Here is an 18,087-nt window from a genome sequence, read left to right on the forward strand (position 1 = left end):
ATCTTCTCCTAATTACGTGGGCACAAAAGAGAGAATGCTCTATCAGGGAAATCGATGAATCATGTACACAACAGAACCCCTGGCAGATATCGGACTTCTGTGGAAACAAGGCTACTCTGCTCTGCATCCAGCATTATCAGTGAATATCATCTTGCAATCATTGACAGCTATTTAAACTTAAGCTATTTATTGTTTTGATTCCATTCAGCCTTTTTGAGGGATCGGTGCATTCTTCTAACCCGCTTCCTTCTGGTCAAGAATTCCTGATGGATGGCGTCCAAGTTCTTCCAAGTCCTGCAAGAAGGATTTACTCACAATCTCACTGAAAATTAAACATAAAAAAAAACCACCCAAAAAAAAACCCCACAAACAAACAAAACAACACCCCAAACAAACGAGCATTTATAACTTAAAAGTACAGCGAGACATAAGAAGCTGTGTCACACCGAGCAGGTACAAAGCACTGCAGATGAGACAACAGCACGAGCTGCCTTACTTCCATCGAGAAATCCCTCCAGAGTGACGTCCAACTCAATTTCTTCAAACAAAAGTTCAATTTTTCTAACGGATTCTGCCTGGCTGACGTCTCGTCTGACTACAAGCCCTTTGGGTCCAGCTCCCCTCCAAATGGCCCGGTCGGGATATCTGCAGCGGAGCGGAGGGACTGCGCTGTGGAAGGAGGGAGATAATGCCTTCCACCAGTGAAAACGCACCTTCCCCAGACCATGGAAGTATTTACTAGTCGTCTCCCCAGGGTAGTGAGCTTGCTGAACACCCGCCTTGCCACCCTAAAGGATCTGGACTCCACCATTTCATAGTCACTACACTTGGTCACCTCCAATTCCTCTTCTTTTCCCCATGCTACGTGCGTTTACGTAGAGACATTTGAGTTGGGCCCCCAATAAATCCGACTTCCTGGCTGGAGCGTCTGGAATTCCTTTCTGCTGCTCTTCAGGCTCTCAGCTTGTCTTGATCAAGCTTGATAGTATCTCCCTCCCCTTTCAACTCTAGTTTAAAGCCCTGTCACTGGGCCCCGCTAGCTGATGTGCACAGACCCTCATTCCCCTTTCAGAAAGGTGAATGCCATCTGATGCCAGCAAGCCTGGTGCCGTGTAGGCCATCCCATTGTCGAAAAACCCAAAACTGTGGCCATGATGCCAGCCATGGTGCCACGTGTTAATAGACTGGGCACGTCGTTCTTCCAACGGGAAGGAGAGGAGAAAAGATAACTTGTGCCCCAGATCCCCTTACCAGCCGTGCCAGCAAATACAGGAAATTTTCACAGTTGGATATTCTATGTTTCTTCACTTTTCCGTGAATTCTCTGTAGGATGGAAGAACACATTGAAGTAAATATCTACTTGGGAAAATTTCATGTTTGAAATACAAATACAAAATATGTTTTATACATACAAGATAAAAAAAGAATGCTAAGTTGGTTTAGCTTTTAGTTTCATAATGGAAAAATGATAAAATATTACTGTTTATAGAAAACACAGGTGAACACTTGTCACTTTGTTCTATTCATAGTCCAAAATAGAATCGTAAAATTTCTGACCTGAAACTGTGAACGGCATTTTTCTCCTGGATGAGCTTCCAGTCCTTGACTCTGTCTTGCCATTTACAGTGATATGATATTTCCTTTTTAAATTCGGATTTCATTAGCTTAAAGAATGTTGCTCTAATGGCCTTCTGGTTTTCCAACAGATCTATGTTAATCGACTGTGTATTAAAAGATAAAAAGAAGAATAAAAGCAGCATATAATATGGAAAAGAAAAAATAAAAGTATTGCCTGTTCTATGTAAAACAAGGGAAAAAGAATACAAATTATAACGAATGTCCTGCAATATAGAAACTCTCCTACATTGCAGTGATTGATAGGTAGAAATAAAGAATTTCAGTTGGAAAAAAAGACATTCTAGAAACATGCAGGTTGCTATCTTCTCGCAGGTGAAACCAACTCTCAATATGAAAGATTTACCCTGGATGAATCATTCATGAACTTGTAAACATCAGCGGACTTCAGTAGGAAATGTCCTCCAGTTTCAAAATATACTTCATCAGTAGGTCCGATATCTGTGCAATAAAGAAATAAAGAACAAAAAAAATAAAATAAAATCTGTGTAACTCAAATGTCAGTTTCCCAAGTTAAACAATGATATGAACACGACTTTTTTTTCCATTAAAAAACCTCAATTGGCTGATAGATTGAGAAGTGAATCTCAAAATACCTATCTTAAATACCTTAAATACTGGGGGTTTTAATAATTCATGAAAATACTGACTAAAAGATTCCGTTTCGTTACTACTCGACTGATTTCTCTTTATATCTGTGATAGCTGAGTACTCTGCAGACAGGCTGCAATCTCCATTTGGAAACCAGCTTGCTGTCCGGTATCTGTAGTGAGCTCATCAGGGGTTGTTTTAAGCAGACACGAAACTGAAGCAAACGGTGCTCATCTCTGGTGTTTTTTGTAACTAATCAAACAGACAAGTTCCGGGTGATGCTGTCGGACCGCTGCATCGTGGCTCCGTTACAAAGAGCACAAACTGACACAGAGATGATCGTCTTGCGCTCCATTGACAGCTATTTAAACTAAAGCTTACTTTATCATTTTGACTCCATTCAGCCTTTTTGAGGGTTCTATGCATTCTTCTAATCCACTTCCTCCTAGTCAAGAATTCCTGATGGATTGTCTTCCATATTTCTTCTAAGTCCTGCAAGAAGGATTTACTCACAATCTCACTGAAAAGTAAACATAAAAAAACCCAAAACCCCACAAACAAACAAAACAACCCCCCAAAAACAAAGGACTGCAGATGAGAAAACAGCACGAGCTGCCTTACTTCCATCGAGAAACCCTCCAGAGTGGCGTCCGACTCAATTTCTTCAAACAGAAGTTCAAGTTTCTATCCGACGCCATCAGTTTTGTGCGAAGGAGTTTCCCACACTGAGAAACAAAGGTCTCCATCTCCTAAAAGGTAAAGGAAGTCAGTTTGATCATTTGAACATTAGGCCCTGACCTTAGTATGGCACTCCGGACTCTGCGTAACAAAATCCAGTCTCACCTTGGCAATGCCCTCAAGCTCACGATACATGGAGTCTACGGCTTCATCATGACGGCGTCGTCGGTGTTTGGACTGGCTTTTGCTGGGTTTACCACTCGCTTTCTCGGGAACTGCCAAGAAAGAAATGTGGATGATGTGGATGGAAGCGCTGCTGCAGAACACGTAACGCAGGCACGATCAGTCACTAAATCCACACTGTGACCTCTGTACTCTGTGCAGCTGTTACAGTGTGTGATGGCTTTCCACAGCAAGGGAACTCCATGTAGTAAAATATATTGTAACATTTCCTTAGATTTTCTTCATTTGTGATTTTTAGAAGGATAAAAGCATGGAAGCTATGAACTAAGTTCAGGTATGATGCAAAAAACTGTGGCTTCCAAGAATGAGACCTGCTTACATGGTCACTGGAATTTACCATCTCAACACAAACTGTGATTGATTGATTGATTGATTGATAATTTTATAATCATTTTTTCTATGAGTAGACTCTTCATCTTCAAAATGACTTACAAGTCATTGAAAATGTGTCAGGTCATTCTGAGCTTGATTTTATACTTTATTCAGCTAAAACCAGTAGAGGTATGGTGGCTCCTAAACCACAAACGAAAATATCCGTCGTGAAGGGAAATAATTCTTACCAACAGAATCAGGTAGGGATCCAACTTCCACAGAAGAAACACTCTTGTTCCCTCCTTTACGCCAAAAGCGAACCTTCAAAGAACCATCATCAAAACAGTTAGAATTCTTTCAACCTACTGAGCAGAGAGGAAAACTGAAGCAAAGAGGATCATGTGCCTTGCTTATGGTTACAAGGAAAGTCAACAGCAGAGTCAGAAATGCCTGGATCTGGCTTACTGTGCCTCTTAATTTATGTTTTCCTGCTGGGTTGGAATGATTCTGCCTTCAGCTAATATATCCGGCTGCACAAGGAAGACACGGGAGCACCCACAGATGCAGCAGAAAGCAAATGCTGAAGATAAAGCAATTATTTTCTACTAAAACAAGTAAAAACCAGAAAGGTTGAAACTGACATCTGGTTTCAGGTCCCCACTTTAAGAGCCAGCAGACAACTGACCAACGTAATGGACTCATTGGACTTTTACCTACCCTTTTCTTTTTCTTGTGACTCTTATCGTCAGCGGCGTCTTTGTGGCTTTCCTCTCGGGGCACAGCCCCCATGGGATGCAAGCATCCCATCTTTGCTGACTTTCAGAGGCGCTTCCAGAAGAACTGGGATTTAGAAGCTGGAGGCCAAGGGGAGAAAAACCATTTCAGTTTGCAAAGGCTCTCCTAAGCGTGAAACTACACGCCTGCTGCGTGGGTTCCACTATCTGCTAACACCGCTGCAGGCGAAGCAGTCAGAGGATTTAAAACTATCCATGGATTATTTCCCAGTGTTCGAGGGCACTGGGTGAAGGGGAAGGAGCCCCTCCACTACCTGGGCAGCAGACGGGCTGGGCAATCCCCGGCAGCGCCCAGCAGCTCCTCCGTGTCCCCTCGGGGCAGCTGCTGCCAACTCCACCACCTCTCTCCACTTCCCCACCTCTCTCCACTCCACAACCTCTCCCCACTCCACCACCTCTCTCCACTCCACCACCTCTCCCCACTCCACCACCTCTCTCCACTTCACCACCTCTCCCACTCCACCACCTCTCTCCACTCCACCACCTCTCTCCACTCCACCACCTCTCTCCACTCCACACCTCTCTCCACTCCACCACCTCTCTCCACTCCACCACCTCTCTCCACTCCACCACCTCTCTCCACTCCAAGACCTCTCTCCACTCCACCACCTCTCTCGACTCCACCACCTCTCTCGACTCCACCACCCTCTCTCCACTCCTCGCTCGCCTCACCAGGTACCCGTGCCCAGCAACTGAAGGAGGGATAGAACAGAGAACCCTGCCTGTTGCCATGGCAGCGTGGAGAGGCGGGGCCTCGATTTGCCCCACTCCCCCAGCCACCCCTCCCACCTGCCCCATCCCGGGCCATGTGCCCCCAGCGCCCGGAGGCTGATCCCAGTGAAGGTCTCGGCTCCCTCGAGGGCTTCCAAAGACCCTCCGGCACTGTACAGCTCACCAGCGGGAATCACCGCATCTGACATCTTCCCTTTAGGAAAATACTGACAATTCTTATAACAAACGGAGCAGAAGGTGTTTCTTTAGGATAGGAAATTTAATTAACAAACACACAACAGGCTCGTTGGGTGTTATGGAGTTGGGAAAGCCGTGGCAACGACTGCCCCACAGGCTGGTTTCCTCAGGCGCTGCCTCCTCGACAGCCCCGGCACAGCCGCGTCAGGCAGACGGACGCTCCGCTCCGCGACACGTCGTCACCCACCCCCCCGGCAGCCCTTCACCACAACTTCCACCCCCGGCTGCCTCGCTGTCACTTCAAGCCAGCTTTTTGCAAGTCCTCTGGCAGAACACGGCCTTTCTTCCGCGCCCTGGCTTTCTTCTTCTCGATCCTATCCTTCTTCTTCTTGATAGTATCTCCCTCCCCTTTCAACTCTAGTTTAAAGCCCTGTCACTGGGCCCCGCTAGCTGATGTGCACAGACCCTCATTCCCCTTTCAGAAAGGTGAATCCCATCTGGTGCCAGCAAGCCTGGTGCCGTGTAGGCCATCCCATTGTCGAAAAACCCAAAACTGTGGCCATGATGCCAGCCATGGTGCCATGTGTTAATAGACTGGGCACGTCTGTTCTTCCAACGGGAAGGAGAGGAGAAAAGATAACTTGTGCCCCAGATCCCCTTACCAGCCATGTCAGCAATACAGGAAATTTTCTTAGTTGGATATTCTGTGTTTCTTCACTTTCCGTGAATTCTCTGTAGGATGGAAGAACACATTGAAGTAAATATCTACTTGGGAAAATTTCATGTTTGAAATACAAATACAAAATATGTTTTATACATACAAGATAAAAAAAGAATGCTAAGTTGGTTTAGCTTTTAGTTTCGTAATGGAAAAATGATAAAATATTACTGTTTATAGAAAACACAGGTGAACATTTGTCACTTTGTTCTCTTCATAGTCCAAAATAGAATCGTAAAATTTCTGACCTGAAACTGTGAACGGCATTTTTCTCCTGGATGAGCTTCCAGTCCTTGACTCTGTCTTGCCATTTCCAGTGATACGATATTTCCTTTTTAAATTCAGATTTCATTAGCTTAAAGAATGTTGCACTAATGGCCCTCTGATTTTCCAGCAGATCTAAGTTAATCGACTGTGTATTAAAAGATAAAAAGAAGAATAAAAGCAGCATATAATATGGAAATAAAAAAAATAAAAGTATTGCCTGTTTTATGGAAAACAAGGGAAGAAGAATACAAATTATAACGAATGTCCTGCAAAATAGAAAACTCCTCTATATTGCAGTGACTGATAGGTAGCAATAAAGAATTTCAGTTGGAAAAAAAGACATTCTAGAAACATGCAGGTTGCTATCTTCTCGCAGGTGAAACCAACTCTCAATATGAAAGATTTCCCCTGGATGAATTCATCATGAACTTGTAAACATCAGCGGACTTAAAGTAGGAAATGTCCTCCAGTATCACAATATGCTTCATCAGTATGTCCGATATCTGTGCAATAAAAGAATAAAGAACAAAAAAATAAAATAAAAATCTGTGTAACTCAAATGTCAGTTTCCCATGTGAAACAATGATATGAACAAGACTTTTTTTTCCATTAAAAAAACCTCAATTGGCTGATAGATTGAGAAGTGAATCTCAAAATACCTATCTTAAATACCTTAAATAGTGGGGTTTTTTTTATAATTCATAAAAATACTGACTGAAACTCGCTCCCTGCTCCCCTCAGGGAGGTGGAGACGAGAAAAGTGTCACAGAAGGGCTGAGAGCAGAGACGGGCACCCAGCGACCATGGTCGCGGCCAAACAGCCCCGGCCCAGGGACAAAGTCAATCCCATTTATTAGCAGCTACTCGAGAGGATGCCCAGAGTCAAAGCCGGATCTCCAATCAGCAGCGCCACCACAGCCGCCCGCGCTTCTTTCCTTCCCGCCTCCGCCCCTCAGCGGCGCGGGGGACGGGCGGCGGCGCCGCGGGGCAGTTCAGCGCGCGCTGATGCGCCGCCCCTTGCCCGAAGCAGCAGGGCCCCCCGCGCTCTGTGCCTGCCCGGGGGATCCCCTCCTCACGGGGCAGTGCCCAGACCTCCGCACCGTGAGCCCTTCCCGCGGGAGGCGATCCTGACCCACCGGATCGCTCCGGCGCGGGCCGTTACCGCAGTCACGGGCGCTCTCAGCCCCCTCGGGCTGCACTCGGCAGCGCAGGCGGCTCGGGCCGCTCCCGCGCTCTTCCCGCCGCGGCCATCTCCAGCCGGGGCCGCCGGCCCGGCCGGGCAGAGCCGCCCGGGGCTGGCGAGGGGCAGCCGCCGCCTCCCCCCGCTCTTCACCGCGGATCCCAAACCGCCTTTCGCGCTCCTTTGTCCCCGTCCGAAATGGGGGCATTGGCAGAGGCGCTGCTGGCTCGGCCCGGGCCTGAGGGGCCGGCGGGGCCCGCCGGGCTAGAGCCCCGTCCGAAGGGTTTGGAGCCCGGGAAGGGACGGGGTGAATCCCCGCTCCCGCTGCCAGAAACCCTGTCTGTCACATAAACCCGGCACGACTGGCTTGGTGGCAACCTCAGCTCTGCTTGCGTGGCATGAAAAGCAACAAATGCCAGATTTAATACGGGTCAGCTACGAAGACACACATGCCATCTCTAAACGGTATAAAACTCTTAAGAACTGTTAAGGAAGAACGAGCCCGAAATGTGGAAATAGCCTTTACCCACCCACTGCTCTTCCGCTGGGGCACTGTGTTTCTCCGCGGAGGAAATGAGAATAAGGGTGTCAGGGTTGAGCAGAAGAGTCAGGGTGAAAGAGACGGACGCCCTAACTGCTTTTCTCGCTCGTTACGTGACCATTACGGCATCAGTGTGTAAACCATTAACACAGTTTAAATTACAGATAGACTTTTATTCTCTGCGTATAGGACAGTAGCTTTTCTGTGGAGTCATTGCAGGGTGTTCTTTCAGCCGATGTCTTCTGGTAGCACCGCAGGGGCCTCGCATCAGTAGAAACGTCAGAATTCCAAAGGGAACTGAGCCTTCCGCTCTTTACAGAAGAAATAGTCTTGTTCCCTCCTTCGTCCAAAGAGCGAACCTTCAAAGAAGCATCATCAAAATGGTTAGAATTCCTTCCAACCAACGGAACAGAGAATAATGACAAAACAATTGATAAAAATAGTGAGGGAAAGGTGGCGGAAGAGAAAGGTAAAATGATGAACGCTACTGCGCACATGCATAACAATTTCCGTCCAAGACCATTTTCAAAATAGGAATAAAAGACATGTCTTTCCTCAGAGAGGAAAACTGAAGCAAAGTGGACCGTGTGCCTTGCTTATGGTTGCAAGGAAATCAATAGCAGGGTCAGAAACACCTGGATCTGGCTTACTGTGCCTCTTAATTTATGTTTTCCTGCTGGGTTGGAATGATTCTGCCTTCAGCTAATATATCCGGCTGCACAAGGAAGACACGGGAGCACCCACAGATGCAGCAGAAAGTAAATGCTGAAGATAAAGCAATTCTTTTCTGTTAAAATAAGCGAAAACCAGAAAGGTTGAAACTGACATCTGGTTTCAGGTCTCCACTTTAAGAGCCAGCAGGCAACTGCCCAACGTAATGGACTCATTGGACTTTTACCTACCCTTTTCTTTTTCTTGTGACTCTTAGTGTCAGCAGCATCTTTGTGGCTTTCCTCTCGGGGCACAGCCCCCACGGGATGCAGGCACCCCATCTTTGCTGCCTTTCAGAGGCGCTTCCGGAAGAACTGGGATTTAGAAGCTGGAGACCAAGGGGAGAAAAACCATTTCAGCTTTCAAAGGCTCTCCTAAGGGTGAAACTACACGCCTGCTGCGTGGGTTCCACTATCTGCTAACACCACTGCAGGCGAAGCAGTCGGAGGATTTAAAACTATCCATGGATGATTTCCCAGCGCTCGAGGGCACTGGCTGAAGGGGAAGGAGCCCCTCCACTACCTGGGCGGCAGCCGGGCTGGGCAATCCCCGGCAGCGTCCGATGGCTCCTCCATGTCCCCTCAGGGCTGTAGGTTTTGCCCGTCAGAGGAGTGATCCTGCCTTTTGGTGCTATCTCTGCCACTGATGCCCAGCCTACCCAAACTCAAATTAGCCAGGGCACGTCTGTGCACGTTCTTAGCTGCAGAATAAGTACATCCCAACAAAATAACGTTGGACCTGTTGATAGTTTGACCTACATGACCCCGCAGAAGAACAAAAGCAGCTCCCGTACTCTTTGCGTCTTTACCACGGCTAACTGGGTGTCGTGGTTCAGCTACCACGCTGCCGCTCGCTCAACTCCTCCCTCCGGCGGGATGGGAGGAGAAAATCAGAACAGGAGGGGCGAGACCAGTGGGTTGGGATAAGGATAATTGAATAGAACAATATCGGGAAAAGGAAAGAACAGGGTAAACCAACTACGAACGTACAAACGCAAAAACAATACAAACCGACCGCCCGCGAAACGCGACCCACCGCCCGCTCCCGATCCCCGAAGCGAACCCCCTCCCCCGGCTGCTCCCCCAATATATACCCTGAGCATGATGCCACATGGTATAGAATAGGTATTGGTCAGGCTGGGTCAACTACCTGAACCCTGTCCCTTTCAGCTTCCCGAGAAAAAGAAAAAAAAAAAAAAAAAAAAAAAAAAAAAAATTAACCCTTTCCCAGCCCAACCCAGGACACTGGGGAAGAAATGAACAGCTGTAAGTGGAAAAGAAGTATCTTCTCCTAATTACGTGGGCACAAAAAGAGAGAATGCTCTATCAGGGAAATCGATGAATCATGTACACAACAGAACCCCTGGCAGATATCGGACTTCTGTGGAAACAAGCTACTCTGCTCTGCATCCAGCATTATCAGTGAATAATCATCTTGCACTCCATTGACAGCTATTTAAACTTAAGCTTAATTTATTGTTTTGATTCCATTCAGCCTTTTTGAGGGATCGGTGCATTCTTCTAACCCGCTTCCTTCTGGTCAAGAATTCCTGATGGATGGCGTCCAGAGTTCTTCCAAGTTCTGCAAGAAGGATTTACTCACAATCTCACTGAAAATTAAACATAAAAAAAAAAAAACCACCAAAAAACCCCACAAACAAACAAAACAATACCCCAAAACAAACGAGCATTTATAACTTAAAAGTACAGCGAGACATAAGAAGCTGTGTCACACCGAGCAGGTACAAAGCACTGCAGATGAGACAACAGCACGAGCTGCCTTACTTCCATCGAGAAATCCTCCAGAGTGACGTCCAACTCAATTTCTTCAAACAAAAGTTCAATTTTTCTAACGGATTCTGCCTGGCTGACGTCTCGTCTGACTACAAGCCCTTTGGGTCCAGCTCCCCTCCAAATGGCCCGGTCGGGATATCTGCAGCGGAGCAGGAGGGACTGCGCTGTGGAAGGAGGGAGATAAATGCCTTTCCACCAGTGAAAACGCACCTTCCCCAGACCATGGAAGTATTTACTAGTCGTCTCCCCAGGGTAGTGAGCTTGCTGAACACCCTCCTTGCCACCCTAAAGGATCTGGAACTCCACCATTTCATGGTCACTACACTTGGTCACCTCCAATTCCTCTTCTTTTTCCCCATGCTACGTGTGTTTACGTAGAGACATTTGAGTTGGGCCCCCAATAAATCCGACTTCCTGGCTGGAGCGTCTGGAATTCCTTTCTGCTGCTCTTCAGGGCTCTCAGCTTGTCTTGATCAAGCTTGATAGTATCTCCCTCCCCTTTCAACTCTAGTTTAAAGCCCTGTCACAGGGCCCCGCTAGCTGATGTGCACAGACCCTCATTCCCCTTTCAGAAAGGTGAATGCCATCTGATGCCAGCAAGCCTGGTGCTGTGTAGGCCATCCCATTGTCGAAAAACCCAAAACTGTGGCCATGATGCCAGCCATGGTGCCACGTGTTAATAGACTGGGCACGTCTGTTCTTCCAACGGGAAGGAGAGGAGAAAAGATAACTTGTGCCCCAGATCCCCTTACCAGCCGTGCCAGCAAATACAGGAAATTTTCACAGTTGGATATTCTATGTTTCTTCACTTTCCGTGAATTCTCTGTAGGATGGAAGAACACATTGAAGTAAATATCTACTTGGGAAAATTTCATGTTTGAAATACAAATACAAAATATGTTTTATACATACAAGATAAAAAAAGAATGCTAAGTTGGTTTAGCTTTTAGTTTCATAATGGAAAAATGATAAAATATTACTGTTTATAGAAAACACAGGCAAACACTTGTCACTTTGTTCTCTTCATAGTCCAAAATAGAATCGTAAAATTTCTGACCTGAAACTGTGAACGGCATTTTTCTCCTGGATGAGCTTCCAGTCCTTGACTCTGTCTTGCCATTTACAGTGATATGATATTTCCTTTTTAAATTCGGATTTCATTAGCTTAAAGAATGTTGCTCTAATGGCCTTCTGGTTTTCCAACAGATCTATGTTAATCGACTGTGTATTAAAAGATAAAAAGAAGAATAAAAGCAGCATATAATATGGAAAAGAAAAAATAAAAGTATTGCCTGTTCTATGTAAAACAAGGGAAAAAGAATACAAATTATAACGAATGTCCTGCAATATAGAAACTCTCCTACATTGCAGTGATTGATAGGTAGAAATAAAGAATTTCAGTTGGAAAAAAAGACATTCTAGAAACATGCAGGTTGCTATCTTCTCGCAGGTGAAACCAACTCTCAATATGAAAGATTTACCCTGGATGAATCATTCATGAACTTGTAAACATCAGCGGACTTCAAGTAGGAAATGTCCTCCAGTTTCAAAATATACTTCATCAGTAGGTCCGATATCTGTGCAATAAAAGAATAAAGAACAAAAAAAAATAAAATAAAAATCTGTGTAACTCAAATGTCAGTTTCCCAAGTTAAACAATGATATGAACAAGACTTTTTTTTCCATTAAAAAACCTCAACTGGCTGATAGATTGAGAAGTGAATCTCAAAATACCTATCTTAAATACCTTAAATACTGGGGGTTTTAATAATTCATGAAAATACTGACTAAAAGATTCCGTTTCGTTACTACTCGACTGATTTCTCTTTAATATCTGTGATAGCTGAGTGCTCTGCAGACAGGCTGCAATCTCCATTTGGAAACCAGCTTCCTGTCCGGTATCTGTAGTGAGCTCATCAGGGGTTGTTTTAAGCAGACACAAAACTGAAGCAAACGTGCTCATCTCTGGTGTTTTTTGTAACTAATCAAACAGACAAGTTCCGGGTGATGCTGTCGGACCGCTGCATCGTGGCTCCGTTACAAAGAGCACAAACTGACACAGAGATGATCGTCTTGCGCTCCATTGACAGCTATTGAAACTAAAGCTTACTTTATCATTTTGACTCCATTCAGCCTTTTTGAGGGTTCTATGCATTCTTCTAATCCACTTCCTCCTAGTCAAGAATTCCTGATGGATTGTCTTCCATATTTCTTCTAAGTCCTGCAAGAAGGATATACTCACAATCTCACTGAAAAGTAAACATAAAAAAAACCCAAAACCCCACAAACAAACAAAACAACCCCCCAAAACAAAGGACTGCAGATGAGAAAACAGCACGAGCTGCCTTACTTCCATCGAGAAACCCTCCAGAGTGGCGTCCGACTCAATTTCTTCAAACAGAAGTTCAAGTTTTCTATCCGACGCCATCAGTTTTGTGCGAAGGAGTTTCCCACACTGAGAAACAAAGGTCTCCATCTCCTAAAAAGGTAAAGGAAGTCAGTTTGATCATTTGAACATTAGGCCCTGACCTTAGTATGGCACTCCGGACTCTGGGTAACAAAATCCAGTCTCACCTTGGCAATGCCCTCAAGCTCACGATACATGGAGTCTACGGCTTCATCATGACGGCGTCGTCGGTGTTTGGACTGGCTTTTGCTGGGTTTACCACTCGCTTTCTCGGGAACTGCCAAGAAAGAAATGTGGATGATGTGGATGGAAGCGCTGCTGCAGAACACGTAACGCAGGCACGATCAGTCACTAAATCCACACTGTGACCTCTGTACTCTGTGCAGCTGTTACAGTGTGTGATGGCTTTCCACAGCAAGGGAACTCCATGTAGTAAAATATATTGTAACATTTCCTTAGATTTTCTTCATTTGTGATTTTTAGAAGGATAAAAGCATGGAAGCTATGAACTAAGTTCAGGTATGATGCAAAAAACTGTGGCTTCCAAGAATGAGACCTGCTTACATGGTCATCGAAAATGTGTCAGGCCATTCTGAGCTTGATTTTATACTTTATTCAGCTAAAACCAGTAGAGGTATGGTGGCTCCTAAACCACAAACGAAAATATCCGTCGTGAAGGGAAATAATTCTTACCAACAGAATCAGGTAGGGATCCAACTTCCACAGAAGAAACACTCTTGTTCCCTCCTTTACGCCAAAAGCGAACCTTCAAAGAACCATCATCAAAACAGTTAGAATTCTTTCAACCTACTGAGCAGAGAGGAAAACTGAAGCAAAGAGGATCGTGTGCCTTGCTTATGGTTACAAGAAAAGTCAACAGCAGTCAGAAACGCCTGGATCTGGCTTACTGTGCCTCTTAATTTATGTTTTCCTGCTGGGTTGGAATGATTCTGCCTTCAGCTAATATATCCGGCTGCACAAGGAAGACACGGGAGCACCCAGAGATGCAGCAGAAAGCAAATGCTGAAGATAAAGCAATTCTTTTCTACTAAAACAAGCAAAAACCAGAAAGGTTGAAACTGACATCTGGTTTCAGGTCCCCACTTTAAGAGCCAGCAGAGAAGTGACCAACGTAAGGGACTCATTGGACTTTTACCTACCCTTTTCTTTTTCTTGTGACTCTTAGTGCCAGTGGCATCTTCGTGGCTTTCCTCTCGGGGCACAGCCCCCATGGGATGCAGGCACCCCATCTTTGCTGCCTTTCAGAGGCACTTCCGGAAGAACTGGGATTTAGAAGCTGGAGGCCAAGGGGAGAAAAACCATTTCAGCTTTCAAAGGCTCTCCTAAGGGTGAAACTACACGCCTGCTGCGTGGGTTCCACTATCTGCTAACACCGCTGCAGGCAAAGCAGTCAGAGGATTTAAAACTATCCATGGATGATTTCCCAGTGTTCGAGGGCACTGGGTGAAGGGGAAGGAGCCCCTCCACTACCTGGGCAGCAGACGGGCTGGGCAATCCCCGGCAGCGCCCAGCAGCTCCTCCGTGTCCCCTCGGGGCAGCTGATGCCAACTCCACCACCTCTCTCCACTCCACCACCTCTCTCCACTCCACCACCTCTCCCCACTCCACCACCTCTCCCCACTCCACCACCTCTCCCCACTCCACCACCTCTCCCCACTCCACCACCTCTCCCCACTCCACCACCTCTCCCCACTCCACCACCTCTCCCCACTCCACCACCTCTCTCCACTCCACCACCTCTCTCCACTCCACCACCTCTCTCCACTCCACCACCTCTCTCCACTCCACCACCTCTCTCCACTCCACCACCTCTCTCCACTCCACCACCTCTCTCCACTCCACCACCTCTCTCGACTCCACCACCTCTCTCCACTCCTCGCTCGCCTCACCAGGTACCCGTTGCCCAGCAACTGAAGGAGGGATAGAACAGAGAACCCTGCCTGTTGCCATGGCAGCGTGGAGACGCGGGGCCTTGGCTTGCCCCACTCCCCCAGCCACCCCTCCCACCTGCCCCATCCCGGGCCATGTGCCCCCAGCGCCTGGAGGCTGATCCCAGTGAAGGTCTCGGCTCCCTCGAGGGCTTCCAAAGACCCTCCGGCACTGTACAGCTCACCAGCGGGAATCACCGCATCTGACATCTTCCCTTTAGGAAAATACTGACAATTCTTATAACAAACGGAGCAGAAGGTGTTTCTTTAGGATAGGAAATTTAATTAACAAACACACAACAGGCTCATTGGGTGTTATGGAGTTGGGAAGCCGTGGCAACGACTGCCCCACAGGCTGGTTTCCTCAGGCGCTGCCTCCTCGACAGCCCCGGCACAGCCGCGTCAGGCAGACGGACGCTCCGCTCCGCGACACGTCGTCACCCACCCCCCCGGCAGCCCTTCACCACAACTTCCACCCCCGGCTGCCTCGCTGTCACTTCAAGCCAGCTTTTTGCAAGTCCTCTGGCAGAACACGGCCTTTCTTCCGCGCCCTGGCTTTCTTCTTCTCGATCCTATCCTTCTTCTTCTTCTGAATGTTCTTGCGACGCTTTTCCTGCCGCTGTTGCATCCTTTCCACCACTTTTTCTGTTCGCTTCTCCCACTGCCTCTGGCGTTGCACTTTACGCTTCTCCTTGCGCTTCAGGGCTTCTTTCAGACGCTCCTCGTCATCCCGAATCTTCACACCTTCCGCCTTATAGAGAACATTTGTCCATTTCATCTTCTTCTCCAGCTCCTGAGCTTTCTTCTGGTCCTTATCCTTGAGCTCCTCCAGCTTATTCTTCCTGGTCTCCAGCCTGCTCAGCAGCTGCTTGTAGTTTTTGCCTGTCAGAGGCGTGATATTGCCTTTCACTGCTTTCCTCTTCTCTTTCTTCTTCTGGATCTTGCTCAACTCATCCTCTTCATGGACTTCAACCCTGTTAAAGACAATCTCAGCTGTGCTCGCCTCCTTCTCGCTTTCTGGCTCTACCGGTACCTCCTCGGTTTCTTTCTTCTCCATTTTTGCCTTCATCTTCAGCTCCTTTCTCCTGCGCTTCTTTCTCTCTCTCTCATACTTCCTGCGCTGCCTCTTCTCCAGGACTGCAGGGGGTAATTCTTTGGTGTCATCCTAAGAAGAAGGATGGACATGGATGAGGAGCCTTAAAGGGATAAAGCAGAATTAAAAGCGGGATGTTGGCAAGTTCCTGATTTCAACCTTCTCCTAAGAAGTACACTACTTGGGACAAGAAACTGGGGCTTCAGCTTTTAGGGATACGAAACACAGTAAAGGCATTTCAAACCCTTTCTTCTCTCCCTCTCTCACAAAACCCCGTAGCTAGGTTCCCTTTCAGGCTCTTGGTGCTTTTCTCTTTCCTAAAAATCACTCGGGCCATGCTCTCCTCTGAGCCCCGCCCTACCTGTTCTCGTGCCTTTTTCCAGACCACAGAACACACACAGGTCTCCCAGCAATACCTCCAGGCACTTCCTTAGGAGATGGAATTAGCTCAAACACTGAACCTTGTAGGACCACAATGACCCCGTGTCCCCTGGGAGGCTATGGAAAATTTATGTTGTAAAATCACACATTTGGATACATATTACGAGTTCTCATACTTGTCCAGAAGCTTTTTTAATCTTCTCATGTAGTCTCTGACGCAAGAGATTCATTGCGAGAAACGAAGGGGAAGCCAGTTCACTTTTGCTCCCTGAAAATGAGAGGAAGAAAATAAAAATACTTAAAAACCAGCACCAGCTAAACAGAAGAACTTTCTATGGCTACGGGAAAAGCTCTCAGAGCTCTTTAGATGCTGTGAATAGAAGGAAACAAAATCCAAAGAAACCAAGAGTTTCTATTTCATTGGTTTCTTTAGAATCCCTCCTTTTCTATCCATATTATCATTCAACACTGCCAGCCAGAGTGGCCTGGCATGCTCTGTGGCTGCCTAACGAGCCAGAAAACAAGCACCAAGCTCTCAGAAACAAAGACGCCAAGAACGTCTTTTCTTTCTGATCAGGCTTTTCAGATTCCTCACGGAAAGCTGGCCTAGCACGACAGAAATTGCATCCATGCCATAACTCCCAGAAGTCACCCAAACACACAAAGTCTGTGATTCAGACGAAATGCTCCTGTTTCCAGAGAGCCACCCAGCGGTGATGTTAGAAATTTACGTACATTAATACAAAAACTTTTAGGGCATGTGGAATAATAATAATTGATGTTTTCAATTCAGCTGAACTTCTTAAAGGCTTTCCAAACTATACATGTATGAAGCAACTGGAAAGCAACCAGTTCAGCTCAGGTAACTTTAACCAGCCCGTGTACAATGCTGGAGTCTTACCTGTAACCAAACTCTCATTTTTGCTCTGTGTAACACCCTGTGATGATTTGCTGGCTTGAGCCGCTGCCTTCTGTCCTGGAGCAGGTTTATTGGTGTCAGAGACCGCCTGTTTGACTGAAGTATTCGTCTTCTCAGCTTGCTTCTTGAGTTTCCTTCTCTTCTTCTTCTTGAGCTGTCTGTCAGCATCCTCGGGCTGGCCTGGCTTAGGCACTAGAAGACAAAGACAAATTCCACAAAACGGGACAACGCTACATCCCCAGGTCACAACGTTCAGTTATCGCTGAAGTTCCCGCGTTGCAATGGCGTACCTCAGCCTTCCAAACCCCACAGCCGACAGTTTATTTAAAATAAACAGAGCCAGGCACGCTCGCCCGCTTCAGCGCAATCCCAGTTCTCCCCAGTCCAACCACCGCGTGCACGGAAGCGCTCAGGCGCCGCGTGTTTCAGCGGAAATTTGTCTTTTCTTAAAAAACGGCGAGAGGGCCTGCGCCGGGCCCAGCGCCCGTGAGGGAACGCCTGTCCCGCGGCCGGACCGCCACGGATCGGCGCGGAGGGGCCGAAGCGCTACAGCGCCATTACCGAATTTCCTCTTCCGCGGCTCGGGGGCGCGCTGCGCGCCCACCCTCCGGGCCAAGCCCTGCAGGTACGAGTCCTGCGCGGCCAGGCTGGCCATGACCGCCCGGGCGCGGGTCGCTCAGCGCGGCAGCCCGCGCAGCCCCGGCCGCCGCCCAGACGGCGCCGTCCGCTCCTCAGCACGCCGGGACCACCATGGCAACCCCGCGCCTCTGGCAGGAAGTGACTTCAGCGCGCCTGGCAGGAAGTGACGCCAACGCGGCGGCCCCGCGCCGGGAATCCGCTGCTCCCGTTTCCCCTCGGCGCCGCCGTCCCCGGAGCCGCCCGCGGGTTGCGCTGCGATTCGCCCCTGCCCGGTTCGGCTCCGGTCTGGCGGTCCCAGACCCTTGTTTGCCATGACTGGGATAGGGG

The 18,087-nt window shown here is 47.5% G+C and overlaps 2 protein-coding genes across 2 annotated transcripts; both read right to left on the reverse strand.

Moving 5' to 3' along the window:
- Positions 1-6,094: 6,094 nt before the first annotated feature.
- On the reverse strand, positions 6,095-12,976 carry CCDC180 (coiled-coil domain containing 180). Its single transcript, XM_086625453.1, has 5 exons — positions 12,947-12,976; positions 12,723-12,851; positions 12,483-12,593; positions 11,854-11,949; positions 6,095-6,292 (listed from the first exon to the last, which is right to left on the reverse strand). Exons 1-5 carry the CDS (start codon positions 12,974-12,976, stop codon positions 6,095-6,097), a joined length of 564 nt encoding a protein of 187 aa, XP_086481579.1.
- Positions 12,977-15,034: 2,058 nt separating this feature from the next.
- SURF6 (surfeit 6) lies at positions 15,035-17,776 on the reverse strand. The gene is made up of 4 exons (XM_086625143.1): positions 17,683-17,776; positions 17,104-17,313; positions 16,379-16,470; positions 15,035-15,893 (listed from the first exon to the last, which is right to left on the reverse strand). Exons 1-4 carry the CDS (start codon positions 17,774-17,776, stop codon positions 15,222-15,224), a joined length of 1,068 nt encoding a protein of 355 aa, XP_086481269.1. The 3' UTR covers positions 15,035-15,221.
- Between the last annotated feature and the right edge of the window lie 311 nt (positions 17,777-18,087).

The sequence above is a fragment of the Tauraco erythrolophus genome, chromosome 22 (assembly GCF_009769465.1).
Source record: "Tauraco erythrolophus isolate bTauEry1 chromosome 22, bTauEry1.pri, whole genome shotgun sequence".
Classification (NCBI taxonomy): Eukaryota; Metazoa; Chordata; class Aves; order Musophagiformes; family Musophagidae; genus Tauraco; species Tauraco erythrolophus.